The following is a 22,984-nucleotide window of genomic DNA, read 5'->3' as shown; positions in this document are numbered from 1 at the left end:
GACCTGTTAAATTTCAAACTTTTAAGGCTTTTGCTGTGGCTCACTTGATAGCTCGCTCGTCTGCTGTATAACTGTGCCAATAAAATCAGGGGACTCCAAAAGTGGTCAGAAAGTAGACCCCACCATATTCTCCTTGACCTAAAGAAAATTGTGCAGAGATTTTCAGCTCCTAAGCTTTCAAAGTTTAGTTTAATTGGAAGCTGAGTATTACAGAAAAATCAGCAGTTGTTGTCCATCTTTAACTGCCTTTGAATTGAGTGGCTTATGTGACCATTTCAGGGGTAGTTCAGAAACAACCATACCATTGAGGGTCACATGTCGGTCAGACCAGGTAAAGATGGCAGATTTCCTTCCCTAAAGGACTATAGTAGGGGAATGAGGGGTGTGGTCCTTCTAGGGTAGAGAATACTAGAACGAGTATCAGGCTGATATGATTTAACCAAGTCAGAAATTGTATATGTACTTAATAAAAACACAGGGAATAGTGAACTGATTACCGCAGCTTGGTCGAGAGATTTGCTGATTTAATCATTCGTTCATTCAATTTCACGGAAGCTCTATTTTGATAGTAACTTTCATAAAAGGGGCAGAGGCCCTATTCAAGATGTATCCAGCAGGTACGTGCTGATGGAGAAAACTTGTTTGATGTCCTGCAAGGTCTTCAAGTCCCGGTAGACAGTTCTGAGGGGGTATTAGTGTAATCTTTTCATAGTTTCAGGTGACATAGTGCACTGCAGAGTAGAGAGACCACGGTTTTATGAATGCATGAATAAAATGCAGAAATAGTAAATGTAGCGTGCTTGTGAGTGGGTTAGTAAGAAAAGAACCTTAGTAAAAAAATAAAGAAACTTATAATGCAATGTCTCACAAGACCATAGAATATGATGTTTTAAGGTGATTGACTTTCTACATCATAAAAGACACGACATCTGGACCACTGAGGTACTGTTAATTGCTGACTGATTTAAGTTAGCAAGGCAGAAATTTAGCAGATTACAGGGTATTCAGGGGCAACAGTTAGAAGATAAGCAAGTGACCACATAAGCGAATGAGCACCATTTGAATCTGACTAGTAGATACGTAATACACAACAATCTGATGTAATCAAAATGCCTAGTTAAATGAACTAACAATTTGATGTAGTTTATTTACAGACCTGATGTAATTAAGTGCCAAGTCAATTGATTTACAGACCTGATGTAATCATTGTCCAGTTGATTGACTTATGGACTTGATATTTTGATGTCAGAAAGTATAAAGATGTTAATTTTGTGAGTGTGTGTGACAGAATGAGCTCGATCATCCTGTGTGAAGATCTTGAGTTCCTTTCCTTGCTATAATCTTTTACCACTCGAATAAACTGCTGAATTCCTGACTCCTTCAAAATCTTCTTGCCTTAGAGACTGCGGTCACTCCTACAAGGACATTAGTTTCCTCTGGGTGCTCCGGTTTCCTCCCACAATCCAAAAATGTGCAGGTTAGGTGAATTGACCATGCTAAATTGTCCATAGTGTTAGGTGAAGAGGTAAATGTAGGAGTATGGGTCTGGGTGGTATACGCTTCGGCGGGTCGGTGTGGACTTGTTGGGCCGAAGGGCCTGTTTCCACACTGTAAGTAATCTAATCTAATCTAATCTAAACTGGATGGGTTTTTATAACAACGAATGATAGTTTCTTGGTCACTATTACTGTGACTGTTTCCAACTGTAGAATTATTAATCAAGTTTAAATTCTGCCATCTGCAATCATAAAATCATGTGAAGGACACACATTCTATTTGTTAACTGCAAAATGGAGCTCAAGAATGAACAATGCTTTCACTTCCAATAATGACTGGACTTTTCCTCTTCCTCTTCCTCTCCAGTGAAATGAGTGTGAAGTTTTCCTCAGGAAAATAACTGATAAAACTTGCAGCTGGATTTTCTGTGGTAATATCCCTCTGTTGAATGATGTTCTGCCCTTCGGTGTTAATGTTCAGTGACCCACGGTTGATAGATTCGGCCCTAAGGTATGATGCAAATTCCACTGAAAATGGAGCTGCAACAAAAAATCATCAATATATAATGTTTTATATTAACATCGAAGCCACAAGAGCTGACGATATCCATCTTAGTCCAGTGTTGATAGAATTCTGTACTAGATTGAGGCACAACCTTCAATGAAGAATAAGCATTAGGATTTCAGGCTTGCACGTCATATTGTGACAAAGATACAGAGTCAATAGATCATCATAAGAAGCTGAAATTATGCAGCTTGCAAACATAATGCTCTTTTCCAGTTCCATGCTCCCAACCCTGCAGGACTATGATTCCACAAGAATTAATGATGAATGAATTAATTAATGCTGGAAATATTCATTGAGATAATGGAAAATAAAGTTCTTTTTATAGCTTTTGTCCATTCATCATGAAAATCCTACTAATGGGAACACAAAGTCTGTTGAATTTTCAGCTGGTGCGACAAACCATGAGATTGTGTGATATGTGTAACCAATGGAATTGACCTGTTCTAATATTCAATAATATCACGTCTGATCTGACAGTGGCTTAAACAACACCACCATGTCTTCCCCTTTCTCATGATCATTGACTCCATTGTTAATCACATATCTGTCTATTACAGCATCGAGCATTCTCTCTGTGGAAGAGAACTCCAAAAGGCCATACCTTTCTGAGACAACACATTCTTCCTCATCTTCAGCTTAAATGATGACCTCTTTCACCTATATCTCCAGACATCCCCCTGAGGGCACGTATCCTCGGTCACTACTCCATCAAGCTCCCTCAGCATCTTAGAACATAGAACATAGAAAAGTACAGCACAGAACAGGCCCTTAGGTCCACAATGTTGTGCTGATGTTAAATCCTAATGTAAAATATAGTAACTTAACCTACGCACCCCTCAACTCACTGCTCTCCATGTGCATATCCAGCAGTCGCTTAAATGTCCCTAATGACTCTGCTTCCACCACCACAGCTGGCAACGTATTCACAACTCTCTGTGTAAAGAACCTACCTCTGATGTCTCCTCTATACCTTTCCCCTAATATCTTAAAACTATGACCCCTCATAGCAGTCAATCCTGCACTGGGGAAAAGTCTCTGGCTATTGACTCTATCTATTCCACTCATTATCTTGTATACCTGGTCAGGTCTCCTCTCTTCCTCCTTCTGTACAGAGAGAAAAGTCTAAGTTTATTCAACCTTTCTTCATAAGGCAAGCCCTCCAGGCCAGGCAGCATCCTGGTAAACCTTCTTTGCACCCGCTCCAAAGCCTCTGTATCTTTCCCAAAGTAGGGCAACCAGAACTGGACACAATATTCCAAGTGTGGTCTCACCAGGGACTTGTAGAGCTGCAACAAAACGTTGCGGCTCTTAAACTCGATCCCCCGTTAATGAAAGCCAAAACACTATATGCTTTCTTAACAACTCTATCCATTTGGGTGGCAACTTTGAGGGATCTATGTACTTTTACAACCAGATCCCTCTGTTCCTCCACACTGCCAAGAATCCTGTCTTTAATCCTATATTCAGCATTCAAGTTCGACCTTCCAAAATGCATCACTTCGCATTTATCCAGGTTGAACTCCATCTGCCATTTCTCAGCCCAGCTCTGCAACCTCTCTATGTCACGCTGCAGCCTGCAATAGCCCTCAATACTATCAATGGCATCTCCAACCTTTGTACCATCTGCAAATTTACTAACCCACCCCTCAACCTCTTCATCCAAGTCATTTATAAAAACTACAAACAGCAGAGGCCCAAGAACAGAGCCCTGCGGGACCCCACTCAACACTGACCTCCAGGCAGAATACTTTCCATCTACAACCACTCTCTGCCTTCTGTCAGACAACCAATTCTGAATCCAGATAGCCAAATCTCCCTGCATCCCATGCTTACTGACATTATGAATGAGCCTACTATGGGGAACCTTATCAAATGCCTTGCTGAAATCCATATACACCACATCCACTGCTCGACCTTCGTCAACCTGTCTTGACACCTCCTCAAAGAACTCAATAAGATTTGTGAGGCATGGGCAGCACGGCGGCACAGTGGTTAGCACTGCTGCCTCACAGCGCCTGAGACCCGGGTTCAATTCCTGCCTCAGGCGACTGACTGTGTGGAGTTTGCACGTTCTCCCCGTGTCTGCGTGGGTTTCCTCCGGGTGCTCCGGTTTCCTCCCACAGTCCAAAGATGTGCAGGTCAGGTGAATTGGCCAGGCTAAATTGCCCGTAGTGTTAGGTAAGGGTTAAATGTAGGGGCATGGGTGGGTTGCGCTTCGCCGGGTCAGTGTGGACTTGTTGGGCTGAAGGGCCTGTTTCCACGCTGTAATGTAATCTAATCTAATCTAATGACCTGCCCCTCACAAAGCCATGCTGACTGCCTTTAATCACACTATGCTTTGCCAAATAGTCATAAATCCTATCCCTCAGAATTCTTCCCAAAACTTTGCTGACCATGGATGTAAGACTGACTGGTCTGTAATTACCAGGGATTTCCCTATTACCCTTCTTGAAAAGAGGAACAACATTCGCCTCCTTCCAATCCTCCGGTACAACTCCCATGGAGAGTGAGGAGACAAATATCCTCGCCAGCGGATTAGCAACCTCCTTTCTCACATCCCGGAGCAGCCTAGGATAAATCTGGACTGGCCCTGGGGACTTATCAATCTTAATGTTTTCCAAAATTTCCAGCAAATCAACTTCATCAATCTTGATCTGGTCAAGCCTGTTTCCCAGCTCCTCTAAGTTTTCATTCAAAATAAGGTCCCTTTCCTTTGTGAAAACCGAAGCAAAAAACTCATTTAGGGCTCCCCCTATTTACTCAGACTCCACGCACAAGTTCCCTCCACTATCCCTGATCAGCCCTACCTTCTCCCTGATCATTCTCTTATTCCTCACATATGCGTAAAATGCCTTTTGGTTCTCCCTAATCCTTCTTGCCAAGCCTTTATCGTGTCCCCTCCTGGCTCTCCTCAGTCCATTTCTGAGCTCCTTTCTAGTAAGCCTGTAATCCTCTAAAGCTGTGCTAGATCCTTGCTTCCTTCACCTTACGTAAGCTGCCTTCTTCCTTTTGACGAAAGGCACCTCTGTTCTTGTCATCCAAGGTTCCTTAATCTTACACCTTCTTACTTGTCTCAGAGGAACAAATTTGCGCATCACTCACAACAACTGCTCCTTAAATAGTCTCCACATGTCTGCTGTGCCCTTTCTGTGGAACAATTGCCCCCAGTCTGTACTTTCCAACTCCTGTCTGACAGCGTCATAATTTCCTTTTCCCCAATTAAATACCTTCCCTCGGTAACTGCTCCTTTCCCTCTCCAAGGCTATGCTAAATGTGAGGCAGTTGTGATCACTGTCACCAAAGTTCTCCCACCGCAAGATCTGACACCTGTTCTGGCTCATTGCCGAGCACCAAATCCAAAATGGCCTCTCCCTTTGTCTACATTGTGAGTAAGGGAACCCTCCTGAATACACCTGACAAAAGCGGCTCCATCCAAACCATCTGCACTTAGGAGGTCCCAGTTGATATTGGGAAAGTTGAAATCACCCATAACAACAACCCTATTACATCTGCATTTTTCCAGAATCTGCCTGCTTATGAGTCCTTCAATCTCTCTACTGCTATTAGGTGGTCTGTAGAAAACCCCCAAAGTGGTGACTGTTCCCTTGCTGTTCTTAACTCCCACCCATACTGACTCAGTAGACAAACCTTCCTTAACAATCTTCGTTTCTCTAGCTGTGATGCACTCTTTGATTAGTAATGCTACACCCCCTCCTCTTTTTCCACCCTCCCTATTCTTTTTAAATGCTCTAAACCCTGGAACATTCCTGAAGAAGGGCTTCTGCCCGAAACATCGATTCTCCTGTTCCTTGGATGCTGCCTGACCTGCTGCGCTTTTCCAGCAACACATTTTCAACCCTGGAACATCAAGCAACCATTCCTGCCCCAGTGAAACCCACGTCTCCGTTATGGCCGCAACTTCATAGTCCCAAGTACTGATCCACGCTCTAAGTTCGTTACTCTTGTTTCTGACACTCCTTGCGTTAAAGCAAACATACTTTAACTGATCCCTTTGTTTCATTGCGTGAAAAACCTTCCTGATAGATTCACCACATCCTGTCACTGCCCCATCTGCAACAGGGTCAACAGGGCTGTTTCTGCCGTTGCCTTTCATGGTGGCTAGTTCAATGCCAGCTGATCCATCCGGTAACATTTCTTTAAGAGTTTGTAGCGATTGATACAACTGAATGTTGTACTAGAAATGTACTAGCAATGGTTTGCTATGCCATTTCAGAGGGCCCGTTGCTGTGGGTCTGGAGTTACATGTAGGCCAGACCAGGTGAGGATGGTAGATTTCCTTCCTTGAAGGACATTAGTGAACCAGGTGGGTTTTTCCGATAATTGACAATGATTTCATAATTCCAGATGTTTTTTAAATTGAATTCAAATTCCATCATTTGCCATGGCAGGATTTGAACACGGGGACTCAGAACATTAGCTGAATCACTTGATTAGTAGCCTAGCCTTAATACCACCAGCCCATCACCTTCCCTTAGGAATGCCCCCTAGTTTTAGACATTTCAACTCTGGGGAAAAGATTCTGACCATCAACCCTATCTATGCCTCTCAGAATTTTATAAACTTCCATCAGGTCTCCCCTCAGTCTCCGCCACTCCAGAGAAAATAACCCGAGTTTTTCTAACCTCGCCTTGTAGCTCATACCCTCTAATCCAGGCAGCATCCTGTAAACCTCTTCTGCACCCTCTAATGTGCGACCAGAACTGAATGCAAAACTAAGTGTGGCTTAGTCAAGGTGTTATAAAGTTGTAACATGACATCCTGACTCTTGTACTCAATTCCCCGATCAATAAAGGCATGCATGCCATATGCTTTCTTCACCACCCGAGTACCTACTCCAGTACCAGCAACACCCTGGTAAATCTTCTCTGAACCTCCTCCAATTTGATAATTTCCTTCCTATAAGAAGTCAACCAAAACTGCACACAGTACCTCCAGAAGAAGCCTCACCAACATCCGGTGCAGCCTCAACATGATGTCCTAACTCCTATACTCAAAGGTCTAAACAATGAAGGCAAGCATGCTAATTGCCTTTTTAGCTATCCTGCAACTTCCAAACTTTCAAAGAACTATGTGCCTGAACCCCTAGGTGTCTCTGCTTGACCACACTACCCAGAGCCCTACCATTAACTGGTTAAGTCCTCTGCTTGTTTAATTTACCAAAATACAATACCTTGCATTTATCCAAATTAAACTCCATTGGCCACTCCTCAGCCCATTGGCCCAATTGGTCCTTTGTAATCTTAGGTAGCCTTCTTCACTGTCCACCACACCACCAATTTTGGTCTCATCCGCAAACTTATCAATTCTCATCCAAATTGTTCATATAAATGAAAACAAAAGTGAATCCAGCACCAATCCCTGTGGAATACCATGGTGTCCAGTATGAGAAACAACCCTCTACCACCATCCTCTGCCTCATACTGTCAAGCAAATTTTGTATCCAATTGGCAAGCTCTCCCTGAATCCCACACGATCACACTTTACAAATCAGTCTACCACGCAGAACCTTGTTAAAGGCTTTGTCAACATCTATGTCGACAATGTCTGCTGCTCTTCTCTCATCAACCTTTTTGTTTACAATCTCAAAAATACTGAATCAAGTTTTGCTGATGAGGCAGGATACAAATATGAAATCTTAGGAAAGATGGGAATAGAAGTGGGAGGCAGTATGTTCAAGAGCCTTGGGGAGAAAAGGAAGGGTGGACATGAGGTGATCAATTGCAAGGGCAGAAGGTTTTTCTTTGAGGTGATAATGGCAGATTACAAAGAGAGGGGCCCAGAAGTTGAGGAGAAATGTCTATTAATGATATCTGCAAACTTGGGAAGCAGGAAGGGGAACTTGATGGCCATAGTTTAATGGGAAGAGAATCGAGGAAACAGGAATTGAATTTTAGTGACACAGGGAACCCAAAGAGTCACAGAGTTGCACAGCATGGAAATAAGGTTTCAGTCCAACTCATTCATGCCGACCACATATTCTATATTAATCTAGTCCCATTTACCAGCACTTGACCCATATCGCTCTAAATGTTTCCTATTCATTTACCTGTCCAGGTGCCTTTTAAATGCTGTAATTGTACCAGCCTCCATAATTTTCTCTGGCAGCTCATTCCATACACACACCACCCTCTGTGTGAAAAGGCTACCCCAAGGTCCCTTTTATATCTTTTTCCTCTTACCTTAAACCTATGCCCTCTAGTTCTGGACTGCCCTACCCATGGAAAAAAGACTTTGGTTATTCATCCTATCCATGTCCCTCATGATTTTATAAACCTCTATACAGTCACCCCTCAGCCTGTGACACTCCAGGGAAAACAGCCCCAGTCTATTCAGCCTCTCACTATTGGTCAAACCCTCCAATCCCGGCAACATCCTTGTAAATGTTTACTGCACCCTTGCAAGTTCAACAACATCCTTTCCATAGCAGGGAGACCAGAAATGCATGCAGTACCCCAAACGTGGCCTAACCAATGCCCTGTACAGCCGCAACATGACCTCCCAACTCCTATACTCAATGCACTGACCAATAAAGGCAAGTGTACCAAAGGCCTTCTTCATTACCTTGACAACCTGTGACTCCACCTTCAAGGAAGCAATGAACCTCTGTGAAGGTCTCTTTGCTTGGCAACACTTCCCAGGACCTGACCATTAAGTGTATGAAGTCCTGCCCTGATGTGCCTTTCCAAAATGCAGCACCTCATATTTAGAGACAGAGGGATGAAGAACAAAAACCAGAGAATTATACAAATTTCAGAGGAAGAGATATGCATGGCAACAGTACAGGATGAGAAAGTCTCGATTTTAGTCCATCAGCCCCTTGGATATGTTTTTAGGGGGTAAGAGCAGAGGACACCATGGAGGATGGAATGGAACTGAAGAAGACAGTTTGCAGCAGAAAACAAATATTCAGGTTGGACTCCAGGATAATTCTGGAATGACGCACAGGATTGGCCATTGACAGTAAGACCCAATAGAGCATTATCTGGTTCAGCCAGATTTGGGTGATGACTAAATTAGTTGTCCTCTGTCAAAGCTAGTGGGTTTTGACGCTATGGAATGGAAATGGAGACTATACCAGATGGAACTAACAGGGTGAGACAGAGTACACTAATAATCTTAATTTTGGCAAGGTGCAGAAATTTCATGATGAATAGATAGTTAAAGAGAATTGGAATTTTGAATGATATAAGTTAATTGGAAGAGAGTTTGTTCGGGAACACACAAAGAAAGAAGTAGGATAATAAATAAAAAGGGGACTGTGAGTGGCAAATGATTGAAAGTAGTGATTAGACTTGGCCTGATCTGTAATTATGGATTAGTGGTGCTGGAAGAGCACAGCAGTTCAGGCAGCATCCAAGTAGCTTCGAAATCGACGTTTTGGGCAAAAGCCCTTCATCAGGAATAAAGGCAGCGAGCCTGAAGCGTGGAGAGATAAGCTAGAGGAGGGTGGGGGTGGGGAGAAAGTAGCATAGAGTACCTGGGAGTTGCAGTGGGAGAGGGGCTCCCTGAGATTCTTATAGAAAGAGGAGGAAAACGTCTTCAAGGCAGGCATCCTTGCAAGAGGATTCGCAGTAGGGTTAAAATCAACGAGGTAAAAACAATGACTGATCTGTAATTATTCACGTGACGTGGAAAGCTCAATGGGATTGCCATGAATATGGGTTGCGGAGTTCACACGGAAAGCCAGATAAAGGTAGTGAATTCAGTGGAGAGAGAACATGAGGTCAGATCACGACTGAAGTCACATCGGGTAAGGTGTTGCTTAGGGCAGAGGCTGAGAGAGGAACGCAATGAAGATATCTCAGTGAGAATATGTTTATGCTACTTCAGTAGGTGTTAGAGACCTAAGAGGTGGTGGGTTGTCGCAATATGAAAAAGGTGGAGAAAGTACCAGAAGAATAAGTGGAAATAAATTAAGGTATTGCTTTGGTGATGAAAGACACTCCAATGGAAGTCTATACAGAAATAAACCATAGAGTTTATAGTCAGATGGTGTGTCGCATGTTAGGGGAGAGATGTCACCACCCCTCAACCAGATTTCCATTGAAACTATCATGACAATAAGATAAAATAAGCTTATGGTTGGCAAGTGAATAGACCTTGAAGACAGAGATGAGGAGAGAACAAGAGGTATTGAGAACGTTCTAACTGGGAGAGTCTGCCATGTAGGCACTGGCAAAGGTGTCATAGAGCCACATAGTAACGAAACAGGTCGTTCCAACCAGTCCACGGTAATCATGTTCCCAAACTAAACCAGTCCCACCTGCCTGCTCCTGACTGATATCCCTCCAAACATTTCTTATTTGTGTACCTTATCTAAATGTCTTTTAAACATTGTAGCTGTTCCCACATCCTCTGGAAGTTCATTCCATTCACGAACCACTCTCTGTGTAAATAAAAAAGCCCCCCATGTGTTTTTTAAATCTTTCTCCGCTCACCTTCCCCCTAGTCTTGAAATCCCCCACCCTAGGGAAAAGACACTTGCCATTCACCTTATCTGTGCCCCTCATGATTGGAAAGAGAGGGTCCCAGAAGCTGTGGAGAAATTACTATTAATGATATCAGCAAATTTGGGAAGCAGGAAGGGGAGCTTGGAGCTTAATGGGAAGAGAATCGAGGAAACAGGAATTGAATTTTAGTGACACAGGGAACCCAAAGAGTCAGAGTTGCACAGCATGGAGTAAGGTTTCAGTCCAACTCATTCATGCCGATCACATATTCTAAATTAATCTAGCCCCATTTTCCAGCACTTGGCCCATATCCCTCTAAATGCTTCCTATTCATTTACCTGTCCAGATGCCTTTTAAATGTTGTGACTGTACCAGCCTCCATCGTGTTCTCTGGCAGATCATTCCATACACGCACCACCCTCTGTGTGAAAAAGTTACCCCAAGGTCCCTTTCATAACTTTTTCCTCTTACCTTAAACCTATCCCCTCTAGTTCTGGACTCCCCCACCCTTGGAAAAAGACCTTGGTTATTCAGCCTATCCATGTCCCTTGTGATTTTATAAACCTCTATAAGGTCAGGATGGGTCAAGAGGACAGGGTATCTGAGGCTGTTACTCAACAGCAAGGATCATGGAAGTTAGACTTTCATAGTATAAAAGAGCTTGAGGTTAGGTACTGGGAGATACGTTGGTAGGAAGCATATGAGAGATGTTTTTAAAAACTCCAATGTAATGCTAATGCAATGAGAAAGTCTTTCTACCGCCCCACCTCTGTGTCAGGAAATGTCCACTTTTATTTTGGTGCCACCTGGCTTAACTCCATAAGAGCCCTGCCACCAATCCCATTCCTCCTGACCCTGGTCATGGTGAGGCAGCTCCTGTGAAATGTCCTGATTTTTGACTGTGGAAAGATGGTCCAGGTCATGACTGAGATGCCTGGAGACCTTAGTGGTGCTACGTTTGGATTTCCCTCCGAATTGTACTGCCCCAGACAAAGAGCCAAGAGCAACACAGTTCCAGCAAAGTACATATGGCTGCGATTCTCCTCCCCAGATTAGGGAATCCCTATCTTTCCCTGTTGCATGCTATCTCAGATGGGTATCCATGTGAAGTGATATTCCCAGGACTCCCCCCTCTGCAGGATTTAGAGAGTTAACTTAAAAAGACAGCTTGCATAAACCCAGACTTGCATTCTGTTAATATCAAATCTCAAGAGGTTATCTCATCAAGGTGTTTAAAAATGTTAGAATAATTTGATAAAATAAATTGAAAAGAAACAATTTCCTCTGTTAAGATCATTGAGAACAAAGGAGCAGAACAAATCAGGCCATTGGGGAGGGAAATTGAGAAGTATTGCTTCTCACAATGGCTGGGGAAATTCTGAATTCTCTTTCCTTTATATTGGAAAGTGCTATCACACACAACCAGTGGCTTTTTATCTACCACCAATTCACCTGTAATCTCTCTTTCCTGAAGGCTGTGGGAGTTGGAAGTCAATCAACATCTGAAGGCTGAGACTGGTCAGATTTTTGTTTGCGAAGACAATTAACGGTATGGAGCAAAGGTCTACCAGTGGAGATGGAAGTATAACCCAAAGGTCAAAGGGACTGAATGGCTTCATTTGTCATCATGCACCATGAGATGGCCAGCTGCCTGGCCTGATTATTGAGTTGGCTGAACAGGGGCTTATGGTGAGAGGGGAAAAATTTAAAAGGGGCCTAAGGGTCAACTCTCTCACTCAGAGGGTGGTGCGTGTATGGAATGAGCTGCCAGAGGAAGTGGTGGAGGCTGGCGCATTTAAAAGGCATCTGGATGGCTATATGGATAGGAAGGGTTTAGAGGAATATGGGCCAAGTGCTGACAAATGGGACTAGATTAGGTTAGGATGTCTGGTTGGCATGGACAAGGTGGACCGAAGGATCTGTTACCGTGCTGTACATCTCTATGACTCTATGACACAGATGTAACGTTCCCAAAATCGGATGCAGTGGTGTTGCAAAAATCCTTATCCATCTTCTAAATAAGAACTCAGAGAGACAAAGGCTACAAAAATGTCAGCACACCCTTAATCCGATGGTAACATTTTATTCAGTTCATTGCAACATATCAACATCGGCAATTTCTGGACTCAGAAGTGAACGTCAAGAAACCACATTGAGACTTCACCCTTCACAATCCAAGAGCTGGAGGAGGTCATTTCTTGTGTAAATGAGCAAGCCCTCTCACCCTGTTGCCAGCTTCTGGAGAATGAATGCTATTTGGAGAGGTCAAAATATGCAGAACTGTTCAGCAATTAATCTTGCAAATTCGATCTGAGCAGAACCAGTCTTAGAGAAAAGTAGGGTTTGAAAAACAAAAGTAGCGTCCCTTGAGTCACAAGAATTATGTGTGTGTGTGTGTGTGTCTGTCTGTCTGTCTGTGTGCGTATCTGTGTGTGTGTGCACGTGTGCGTGTGTATGTGTGTGTGCATGTGCTTGTGTGTGTGTCTGTGTTTGTGTATGTGTATGTGTTTGTGTTTGTATGTGTGTGTTAGTGTGCGTGTGTGCATGTGTGTGTGTGAGAGAGTCTGTCTGTGTGTGGGTGTGTATGTGTGTGTGTGTGTCTGGCTGTCTGTCTGCGTGTGTGTGTGCGCTGATAAAGTATTGAATGGTTACTGTTTGCAGTGCTGTGATTGAGGAAGACCTCCCCTGACATCTTCAGCTCTCGGAGCTGTGCTCTCTACTCCGACGACCCTCCACTGAGTTTGACGAAGGAGAGCTTCTCTCCAGGCTACTTGCCATCCTCACCGCTCTTAGATGTCAGCTGTAAGACAGGGGAGATAAAAAGAAAGTCTGTTGTCAGACTTCTGATGGAATGATAAAGACAACAATTTTGATTCCAAATTTACAACATCTCCTCAACACCATTAGAAATCAAACAAAAGAGCCAAGGCTAAGACTCTGGCGATTACAGAGAATCTAACACCCAGAAACGGAGCTCAGTGGTTAGCACTGCTGCCTCACAGTGCCAGGGACTCAAGTTCAATTCCAGCCTCAGGTAACTGTGTGGAGTTTGCACATTCTCCATATGTCTCTGTGGGTTTCCTCAGGGTGCTGCGGTTTCCCCGCACAGTCCAAAGATGTGCAGGTTAGCCATGACAAAAACCCAATGCAGTATTACGGGGTGGGTCTAGGCGAGATGTAGTTTGGTGGGTAAGTGGGCTGAATGGCCTTCTTCCACACTCTATGGATTCCACTATATGAGAAAGGTCATTTATAGCCAGCAGGATTGTATTCCACATGACTGTCCTCTAAATATTTCTGCCTGCCTTTCCTCCTGAATCCCTTAATGTCCTTGCCCTGCGTGCATTCACCCGCACCATTCTCTACATGCATTAGTGCTATCTGCTTCAAGCATCTGAACTGTCCAGATCTATCCTGCATTGGTCATACTCCCACGTGAACACAGTGGGAAATCCTGTGACAGGACTTTGCCACATTTGGGGGGATGGGAGGACCCGAACAGTGTAGCTCCCATGTTTGTCACTACACAGCTGGAAGTAGTATTCATATAGATGTCAGGGAGGAAGAGGAGGAGGAACGTCGATGGCAGGGAACTGCCAAGCCTTTCCTTGTAGAGCATGTTTGCTCCTGTGGGTCCAGAAGGAGACCTAAAACAAAACGGCGAAATCAAGGTACAGTCTCTTCTGATATAACGCGATAGTTCTGTTTCCATGTGATCCCACTTTATAAGAAAATCACGTCATAGCAGCACCATTTAAACCAATGGGGCTGGAATCGCATGATAGCCAACACACGTAAGGGAACTTCATGTTCCACAAATAATGGTCCAGATTCTTCAGTCGCATTGTAGCCACTCTGCATTGAAGAAACATGCGTTATTGCAGAGCCGACTGTATATGCTTTTCCTGGGGATTGTGTGGCCTCACTCATGTTGTCATGAGTTTGGTCTGTCAGGGTAAACATGATTTCTTCCTGGAGTTCAAACATCAGAACCTTGTGCCTTATGCATTGTTAAAACTCTCGGTCTTTTGTGAAGCCCCAATTGCCTGTTCAAGGCAAGTTAAAATTCCAAACCATAGGAAGGCAATGGGTCAGTTGTTGTGGTCCCTTTAACAGCCTGTGTCTGTCAGACAGGCAGGGTTGGCAATGTCCCATGGAGAGAGAGAGAGGCATGGTGCTGATTTAGGCTGTTCCCAAAGTGTGTGTGGTTGTGTGCCTGTTGACAGAGTCCTGGCTGTGAAATGGCCTGGACAGGCTCAGACTCGTGCCACAAAAACAGGACTCTTTCTGGCTCCCTGTCAGCCTGACTCCTGGCAGAGTTGGCTTCGAGCTTGGCACGCAGCCTTGTCTCTGAGCTCAGCCTTGACAGCGGGTCAAATGAAGTACAAGAACAACAGGTACCACTCCAGTGCTAACATTGAGTGCAACGATCATGCTGATTTGGTTGGTTAACTCCGGTGAGCACCATCTGGAAATTGCCAATTAATCTCCTCAGCAGTCCACCTTTAGAAGTTACTTTCCTTATCTCATTCTGTGTTGTCCTCTGCCACCCTCACCGTCTATGTGAATTGGACAATGTTGTGCCTAATCTGATCATTGCACACTAGATATTGATCGTAAGCCAGAGCCCTGGTCAATTTTCTCCATTGGAAGATACTGAATTGTAACATCACTAACACCTGATGTGAAATTAGTTAACCGAATACAGATTAGGGGTTTCAATTTTGGGCACTGTTGCGCGGAAAGAGTATGTTAACCCCAGAGGAGTACAGAATAGATTTATCAGAATCTTGAAGGACAAAATCTTTGGGGCAGCATGGTGGCTCAGTGGTTAGCACTGCTGCCTCACTGGGCCAGGGACCTGGGTTTGATTCCACCCTCGGATGACTGTCTATGTGGAGTTTGTACATTCTCCCCATGTCTGCTTGGGTTGCTTCTGGGTACTCCAGTTTTCTCCCGCAGTCCAAAGATGTGCAAGTTAGGTGAATTGGCCACGCTAAACTGTTCATAATATTCAGGGATGTGTAGGCTAGGTGCATTAGTCAGGGATAAGTATAGGATAACATGGTAGGGCAGTGGGTCTGGGTGGGTTACTCATCGGAGGGTGGATTTGGATTTAATGGGCTGAAGGACCAGTTTTCACACTGTAAGGATTCTATGAAATCTACTAGCTTTGGAAAGTAATCAAGGACTGGTGCCTCTGGTATCTGATGTTCACATGTGGGGGTGATCTCATAGCAAGTGGGCAATAACAAGTGCGTCTACATTCACTGATGGACAACTCTATAGGGTGCTGCTGAACAGCAAAAGATAAGTATAGGGCAGCCTCAAAATTGAAGCGCTCTGAAGAGACCGTAATAGGTTCAGGGCACTTTTGCAGCGATCAAAACGTTAGGGTCAGACTCTCTTCCTGAATGATGTTTTGATTGTTTCAGCAGTGTGGCACTGCTGTAGAGGCATGGACAGCAAGTGTTGACCTCAGGGCATCTCCACATTTATCCTGGACTCTGGATTCAGTGGTGGGCTCCCATCTGGTAGTGTGGATGAAATGAGCTTTAAGTGCTATCTTGATTGGTTTACCTACTCTTGGGGAGTGGATTGTTGAATCTTGTGAGAAACTGTCCCCTCTTTTAAAGGTGGGACAGCAATGGAGACCGCTCATGATGGGATTTTATCCCATTTGCCCAACACCCACCCACCAGCACCTCCAATTGACTCCTAAAATTAGAATTACATTATGAGAGCAAGCCGCATAAATGTGGCTTGTATTCCGTCGAGTCTCGAAGACAGACTGTGATCTCATTGAGGAATTTGAAATGATAAAGGGATTAAGTAAAGGAGAGAGAGAGAAGCTATGGTGAGGGAATCCACATTAACCTGTGTTTTGAGGAAGGGTCACTCCAGCCGAAACGTTAACTCTAACCTGCTGAGCTTTTCCAGCAATTTCTGCTTTTGTTCCACATTAGCCAAGGTCAAGTTGAAGTTAAATCATTTTGGAGTCTTATGTTGCCAATGTTGTGGGATAACAGAAATTAAAATCAACTGAGATTGATAGATTTTAGCTCAGTATGAATAATAAGGGAGATGGATCAAGGATGGGTAATTGGACGATAGGTACAAGTTGTGAGGTGACCTGATAGAAGCTTATAAAATAATGAGAGGTAGAGGTAGAGTTGGTGGTTGTTGTCTTTTCTCTAAAATGGGAGATTTCAAGGCTGGGGCACATTTTTAAGGTGAGAGGAGAGATATTTAAAAAAATACATCAGAGACAAATTATTTACACAGAGAGTGGTTCGCGTGGGGAATCTTGACCAGATGGGCCAATGGGCTGAGAAGTGGCAGATGGAGTTTAATTCAGATAAATGTGAGGTGCTGCATTTTGGGAAAGCAAATCTTAGCAGGACTTACATACTTAATGGTAAGGTCCTAGGGAGTGTTGCAAAACAAAAAAACCTTGGCGTGCAGGATCATAGCTCCTTGAAAGTGGAGGCACAGGTAGATAGGATAGTGAAGGAGGCATTTGGTCTACTTTCCTTTATTGGTCAGAGTATTGAGTACAGGAGTTGGGAGGTCATGTTGCGGCTGTACAGGACATTGGTTAGGCCACTGATGAAATATTGCATACAATTCTGGTCTCCTTCCTATCGGAAAGATGTTGTGAAACTTGAAAGGGTTCAAAAAAGACTTCCAAGGATGTTGCCAGGGTTGGAGGATCTGAGCTACGGGGAGAGGCTGAACAGGCTGGGGCTGTTTTCCCTGGAGTGTCGGAGGCTGAGAGGCGACCTTATAGAGGTTTATAAAATTATGAGGGGCATGGATGGGGTAAATAGGCAAAGTCTTTTCCCTGGGGTTGGGGAGCCCTGAACTAGAGGGCATAGGTTTAGGGTGAGAGGGGAAAGATACAAAAGAGACCTAAGGGGCAACGTTTTCACACAGAGGGTGGTACGTGTATGGAATAAGCTGCCAGAGGAAATGGTGGAGGCTGGTACAATTGCAACATTTAAGAGGCATTTGGATGGGTATATGAATAGGAAGGATTTGGAGGGATATGGGCCGGGTGCTGGCAGCTGGGACTAGATTGGGTTGGGATACCTGGTCAGCATGGACAGGTTGGACCGAAGGGTCTGTTTCCATGCTGTACATCTCTATGGCTCTATGACTCTAAATGGTGGATGCAGGTACAATTACATTAAAAAGACATTTTGATTGATATGTGAATGGAAACGGTTTGGAGGGATATGGGACTGGAACAGGCAGGGGGGACCAGTTTAGTTTTGAAAAAATAGATTGGCAAGGACTGGTCAGGCCGTAGGCTGTGTTTCTGTGCTGTATGACTCTATCAGCCATAATTTAACTGAATAGTGGGACAGTTTACATTTTTCCTTGGTCCTAAAGAAGCTGACATCTTTCTGGATGCCATGATTCACTATCACAGCCATACCATCACCCTGAACCTCCCACCCCCACCAAGAGAGACCACCCTCCAATCCCATTACCCTGCTGTATTATTGTGGCCTGACCTGGCTCAGCTTGGAGTGAGTTTGCGTGATAGCAGCAATTTGCTACCGGCTTCGATCCTCAATCGCGTGTTGTCTGTAACAAAAAAGAATCCCTCAAACTTGCTCCGAAAGATCAAAGACTCACCCGGTTCTTAAAGAACGAAGCTTTTTTACTTTTGGGGGTGCTCTTCTTCTCTCCATCATTCTCATCGAGGGAGAGCATAAACGTCGGCTGGCTCATCCTTTTCAGTGCGTTCTCATCAAGACTCTGGTCTTCACCTCCGTTCGCCACCGCAAAAATCAAAGCTGGAAAAAAGGGATGTAACGCATTGAAGAGATCAGCCCAGGAGAAAGGGAAAGCTGTCGCAGAAATGCCCTCATTCCTGAACAAATTGTCAGCTTCCGGATGGATTTAAAAACAACGTGCCGGATCAATGAAAGCAATAAAACACACCCAGAAATACCCAGCAGCATCTGTGGAGAGAAACGCAGGTAATATTCCAGATTAAGATGACCTGACAACAAAATTGGTTTTGGGTTTGATTTCTGGTTTTCAAGCATGCACTATATTTTGCTTTTGTGTTAGTGTACATCAGGAGTATTGGTCACTTGGCGTCTGGAACTGTAGAATAACGCTGCTGTATGGCAGACCAGCCCTGGTATTTAACTGTGGCTCAATGCTTAGCACTCCTCAATTCTATTCACTCACAGGGTCTGGCCGAGTCAGCATTTATTGTACACTTCGAACAGCCCTGGACAAGGTGGTTTCTCGAACCGCTACAGTCCTTTAGAGTATACTGACTCCCACATTACTGTCTGTGAGGGAATTCCACAACTTAGACCTGGTGACACTGAAGCAATGGCGATACATTTCCAGGTCAGGTTGGTGAGCCTCAGAGACAGAAAGCTGCGAGTTCAAATCTCATTTTGGTGACTCATGCTGATACTTCAGTGTAATAGTGATGTCTTGTGGATGATATGAAACAAGACCTAATTTGAGCAAGAGCATAGAAACAGATAGACTTGGAGCAGGAGTGGGCTATTTGCCTCTTTGAGTTAGCTCTGCTATTCAATATGGTCATGGCTCATTCTCAATATCAAGGCCATTTCCTGCTTTTTCCCCATATCACTTGATGCTTTCAAAATCTAAAAAATGATCTATCACTTTATTGAACCTATTCCATGATGTGGCCTCCATAGTGTTCTGTGGTAGAGAATGCCGCAGGTTCACTACCCTTTGAATGGAAAAATATTTCCTCATCTCAATCCTAAATGGTTCACTCCATATTCTTTAACTGTGTCCCCAGGGTCTCGTCTTCCCACCCAGGAAAAATGTCTTTCCTGGATCTAGTCTGTCCAACCCTATTAGAATTGTATATGCTTCAATCAGATTACTCCTCAGCCTTCTAAAGTCGAGTGAATGTCGGCCCAGTTAAAGCACTCCATCTTCATCGGATAATCCTGCTATTTCACATAGCAGCCTAGTGAATCTCCACTACACTTTGTCAATTGCACATTCCTGATGAAGGGCTTATGCCTGAAACGTCAATTCTCCTGCTCCTCAGATGCTGCCTAACCTGCTGTGCTTTTCCAGCGTCACACTCTTGACTCTGATCTCCAGCGTCTGCAGTCCTCACTTTCTCCTCTGTCTACTGCATATCCTGTCTTAGGTAGGGGAAGCCAGGCTGCAAACATTACTCCAGGTGTAATCTCACCAAGGCTCTATATGAATGCAGTAAGACATCCCGACTTCTGAAGTCAAATCCTCCTTCATGAAGGCCAATATATCATTCGCCTTCCTTAAGTGCTTGCTGCACCTGCCTGTCTACTTTCATTGACAGGTGTATAAGGATACCCAGATCCCTTTGTACATCCACACTACCCTATACATTGCCATTTAAACAATATTCTTCTTTTCCATTTTTCACACCAAAATGTACAACTTCACATTTTAGATTAGACTCCCTACAGTGTGGAAACAGGCCCTTCAGCCCAACAAGTCACATCGACTCTCCGAAGAGTAACCCACCCAGACCCATTTCCCCCTGACTAATGCGCCTAACACTATGGGATTTAGCATGGTCAATTCACCCTAACCTGCACATCTTTGGACTGTGGGAGGAAACCGGAGCACCCGGAGGAAACCCACGCAGACACGGGGAGGATGCGCAAACTCCACGCAGACAGTCGCCCAAGGCTGGTATTGAACCTGGGTCCCTGGCTGCGAGGCAGCAGTGCTAACCACTGAGCCACAGTGCCACCCCAAGCTGCAGATGCTGGAGATCAGAGTCGAGAGTGTGGCGCTGGAAAAGCACAGCAGGTCAGGCAGCATCCGAGGAGCAGGAGAATCGACGTTTCGGGCAGCTACCATGTGTTTGCCGACTCACCGAGCATGTCTGAATCACCTTGGAGCCTCTTTGCATCCTCCCACAACTCTCAAATCCGCTCACTTCTGAGCTGTAAGCAAACTTGGAAATGTTACGTTTAGTTCCCTCATCCAGTTAATTTATCTATATACCGTGGCTAGCTGGGGCCTTGCAGTACCCCCCAGTAATCACTGGTTGCCACTTGGAAAAAGACCCATTTATTCCAACTCTGTTCCCTGTCCGTCAGCCAATTTTCAATTCATGCCTGACCAACATGTATTCCTCAATGTAAGTCTTAAAAGGCGAATGTTTGAGGGTATCTGGATGAATCCAGATAGACTGGCAATGGGGTGAGGGGGGCAACTCACTGTTTAAAATGCAATCAGGCTTAGATCAGCTATTGGGACTAACTGGGATACATCACATGAGTTTTTAAGAGTTGCATGCTTCAGAGGAAAGAGATAATTTCGAACATGTGATTCCCAAAATTCTACAGCATTGAGGAGAAGATTCCTCCTCTGATATCTCTGTGGACTGATTGATAGAGGTTCATTCCTGTGATGAATCGTTCACAATACAACACAGCAACTATCATGGAGAAGGCAAACTAAACTTGTTTCTGTTTTCTTTTCTGAACAGCAATTCCTACCTGCCTAGGCTGGAGCGGACATAGCTAAGATGTTTACTGTAACCTTAAGTAGATCCTGCAGTTTTCCCGCAAACTACCTGGGATTGTTGGCACTGATCTACTGGCAAAGCTCATCTGCTTGAGCACAGACGATGTGCGTTTCTCAGCTTGGTCTGACAGGTTGGTATCGCTCCGAAACTCCTGCTTTCTTGAGAGCTGAAAAGGACAAAAAATAGGAAGAATCTCATGACCTGGCATGACAGGATCGGGGAAGTATTTGCAGCCATTAAGCCAAGGAATTTTAAAAAATTATTCAGATGATTAGTTTCAATATTAAACACTCTCAAATTCCCGACCACGGAGTTAGGTACATTGTAATTAGTTCAATGCTGTCCTTTCAAATATCCCAAAGCCAGATATAGCATTGGTTAGGCAGAATAGTCTTTCACTACTCAAAGCATCACCCTTGGGTTAGGCAAAGTATAAAATTACCTCCATACTGTCCGGTCATACACTCACATGGAATGTACAGCAGATGTTAGATACAGAGTAAAACTTTCTCTATACTAACACCCCAGGTTGAGTACAGCTCGGGTTGGATACAGAGTAAAACTCCCTTTACTACCAAGACAGGTACAAAGTAAAGCACCCTTTATGATATCCTGTGAAACACCCTCAGGGAAGGAACAATATGCTTTGAATACAGAGTAAAACTCCCTTTACAATGTCTCATGAAAAGCTCTCAGGGCAGGTAAGGTTAGGGTTGAATTCAGAGTGAAGCTCTTTAGATAAACGGTCAAGATACGTCTCCAAAATAGGTGTAGCATGGGTTGGATATGGAGGGAATCTACCTTCGTGTTGCACTAATGAGAGTCAGTTCATAAAGGTGTAGCCTTTTCATTTTACACAGCAACCAAACTGCAGCGTGAGAGTGAGACATTTGCTTTGAGCTGTGGCCAAATGCATTCCAGTAGGAACTGGTTAAGATCAAGCCAAAGCCAGCTGTGTTTTTAAGCGTTGCCAGTGCTTTCCTTTTTATTTAGATCTTTGTGCCCACATTGTCAAAAGAGCAGCTTGAAGATATCAAACAGAGGCTGGGGAATTCTGACACTGAGGTATCACTGGGCTTCATGCACCACTATGAACTGTAAATGATTTATCACTAATCAGTCCCATTTGTGATTGGACATAACACTGCCTTTTCAAGCCAGCACTTTAAATTCACACGAGGAGACAAGAGTTCATTAACAAATTAAATGTAATGTTGGGGCTCAAAATCCACATTTTCATGTTGGAGCTTGAGAAGTGGTGCATGTATGGAATGAGCTGCCAGAGGAAGTGGGGGAGACTGGTACAATTATGATATTTAAAAGGCATCTGGATGAATAAGAAGGGCTTAGAGGGATATGGGCCAAGTGCTGGCAAATAGGGATAGATGAATTAAGGATATCTGGTCAGCATGATCGAGTTGGACTGAAGGTTCTGTTTCTGTGCTGTATATCTCTATGATTGCAAGTGGATGCTCAATGATAGGGTTTGAGTGGCCTTGCTTTGTGGCGCTCTGTTTTACTTAACGGCATCAGGGTTTGGTTTGTAAATATCCGTGGCAAACTGAGAACTACACATGCAGTCTTCCGAAACATCAGAGATGCCAGTATCCAGTTTAGAACCAGCTGCACCCATGTCAATGGGTTTTTCACTAGTATTAAGTTCCTTATGCTGCTTACTCGCTTGGTGTCTGAAGGCTCGGTCTTGCTGTCTGCAAACACCACGCTACTTCTCTTCTGTCTCTTCCTGTCCCTTCTTAGTTTAACCTCCCCTTCCTCTTTGAACACTCGGTCTGGAGCCTTGTCTTCAGATTTAAGGATTGGGGTCCTTGGCCTGGGGCTGTCAGGAATCACACCACCACTTGAAGCAAAACAGGGAACACTTGGCGTGAGATAAACATTGAATTTA

At 44.1% G+C, this 22,984-nt stretch overlaps 1 protein-coding gene and 1 long non-coding RNA gene across 5 annotated transcripts in view; one reads left to right on the top strand and one right to left on the bottom strand.

Annotated features, from left to right (window-relative positions):
• Window positions 1-22,984, top strand: part of LOC148147587 (uncharacterized) — a 59,077-nt gene that overhangs the window by 21,899 nt on the left and 14,194 nt on the right. For 3 of the 4 annotated variants that reach the window (XR_015759822.1, XR_015759823.1, XR_015759824.1), the window contains one exon: window positions 21,040-21,208. This is a non-coding gene — a long non-coding RNA (uncharacterized LOC148147587). Of the gene's footprint in view, window positions 1-12,022; window positions 12,085-21,039; window positions 21,209-22,984 lie in introns of those variants that run through there. The other variant, XR_015759825.1, reaches the window with a different exon arrangement.
• Window positions 12,603-22,984, bottom strand: part of LOC122556798 (dedicator of cytokinesis protein 2-like) — a 754,195-nt gene continuing 743,813 nt past the window's right edge. The window contains exons 49-52 of the mRNA XM_043703987.2: window positions 22,756-22,936; window positions 21,127-21,244; window positions 18,180-18,340; window positions 12,603-13,335 (exon numbers count right to left, since the gene is read on the bottom strand). Coding sequence (XP_043559922.1) covers window positions 13,303-13,335; window positions 18,180-18,340; window positions 21,127-21,244; window positions 22,756-22,936 — 493 coding nt within the window. The 3' untranslated portion in view covers window positions 12,603-13,302. The remainder of the gene's footprint in view (window positions 13,336-18,179; window positions 18,341-21,126; window positions 21,245-22,755; window positions 22,937-22,984) is intronic.

Source organism: Chiloscyllium plagiosum, unplaced genomic scaffold, assembly GCF_037043375.1.
Source record: "Chiloscyllium plagiosum isolate Xiang-an unplaced genomic scaffold, Cpla_swu_hap1 HiC_scaffold_16, whole genome shotgun sequence".
Classification (NCBI taxonomy): Eukaryota; Metazoa; Chordata; class Chondrichthyes; order Orectolobiformes; family Hemiscylliidae; genus Chiloscyllium; species Chiloscyllium plagiosum.
The sequence above is the reverse complement of the archived record's forward strand: the minus strand, read 5'-3'. Positions and strand labels throughout refer to the sequence as shown.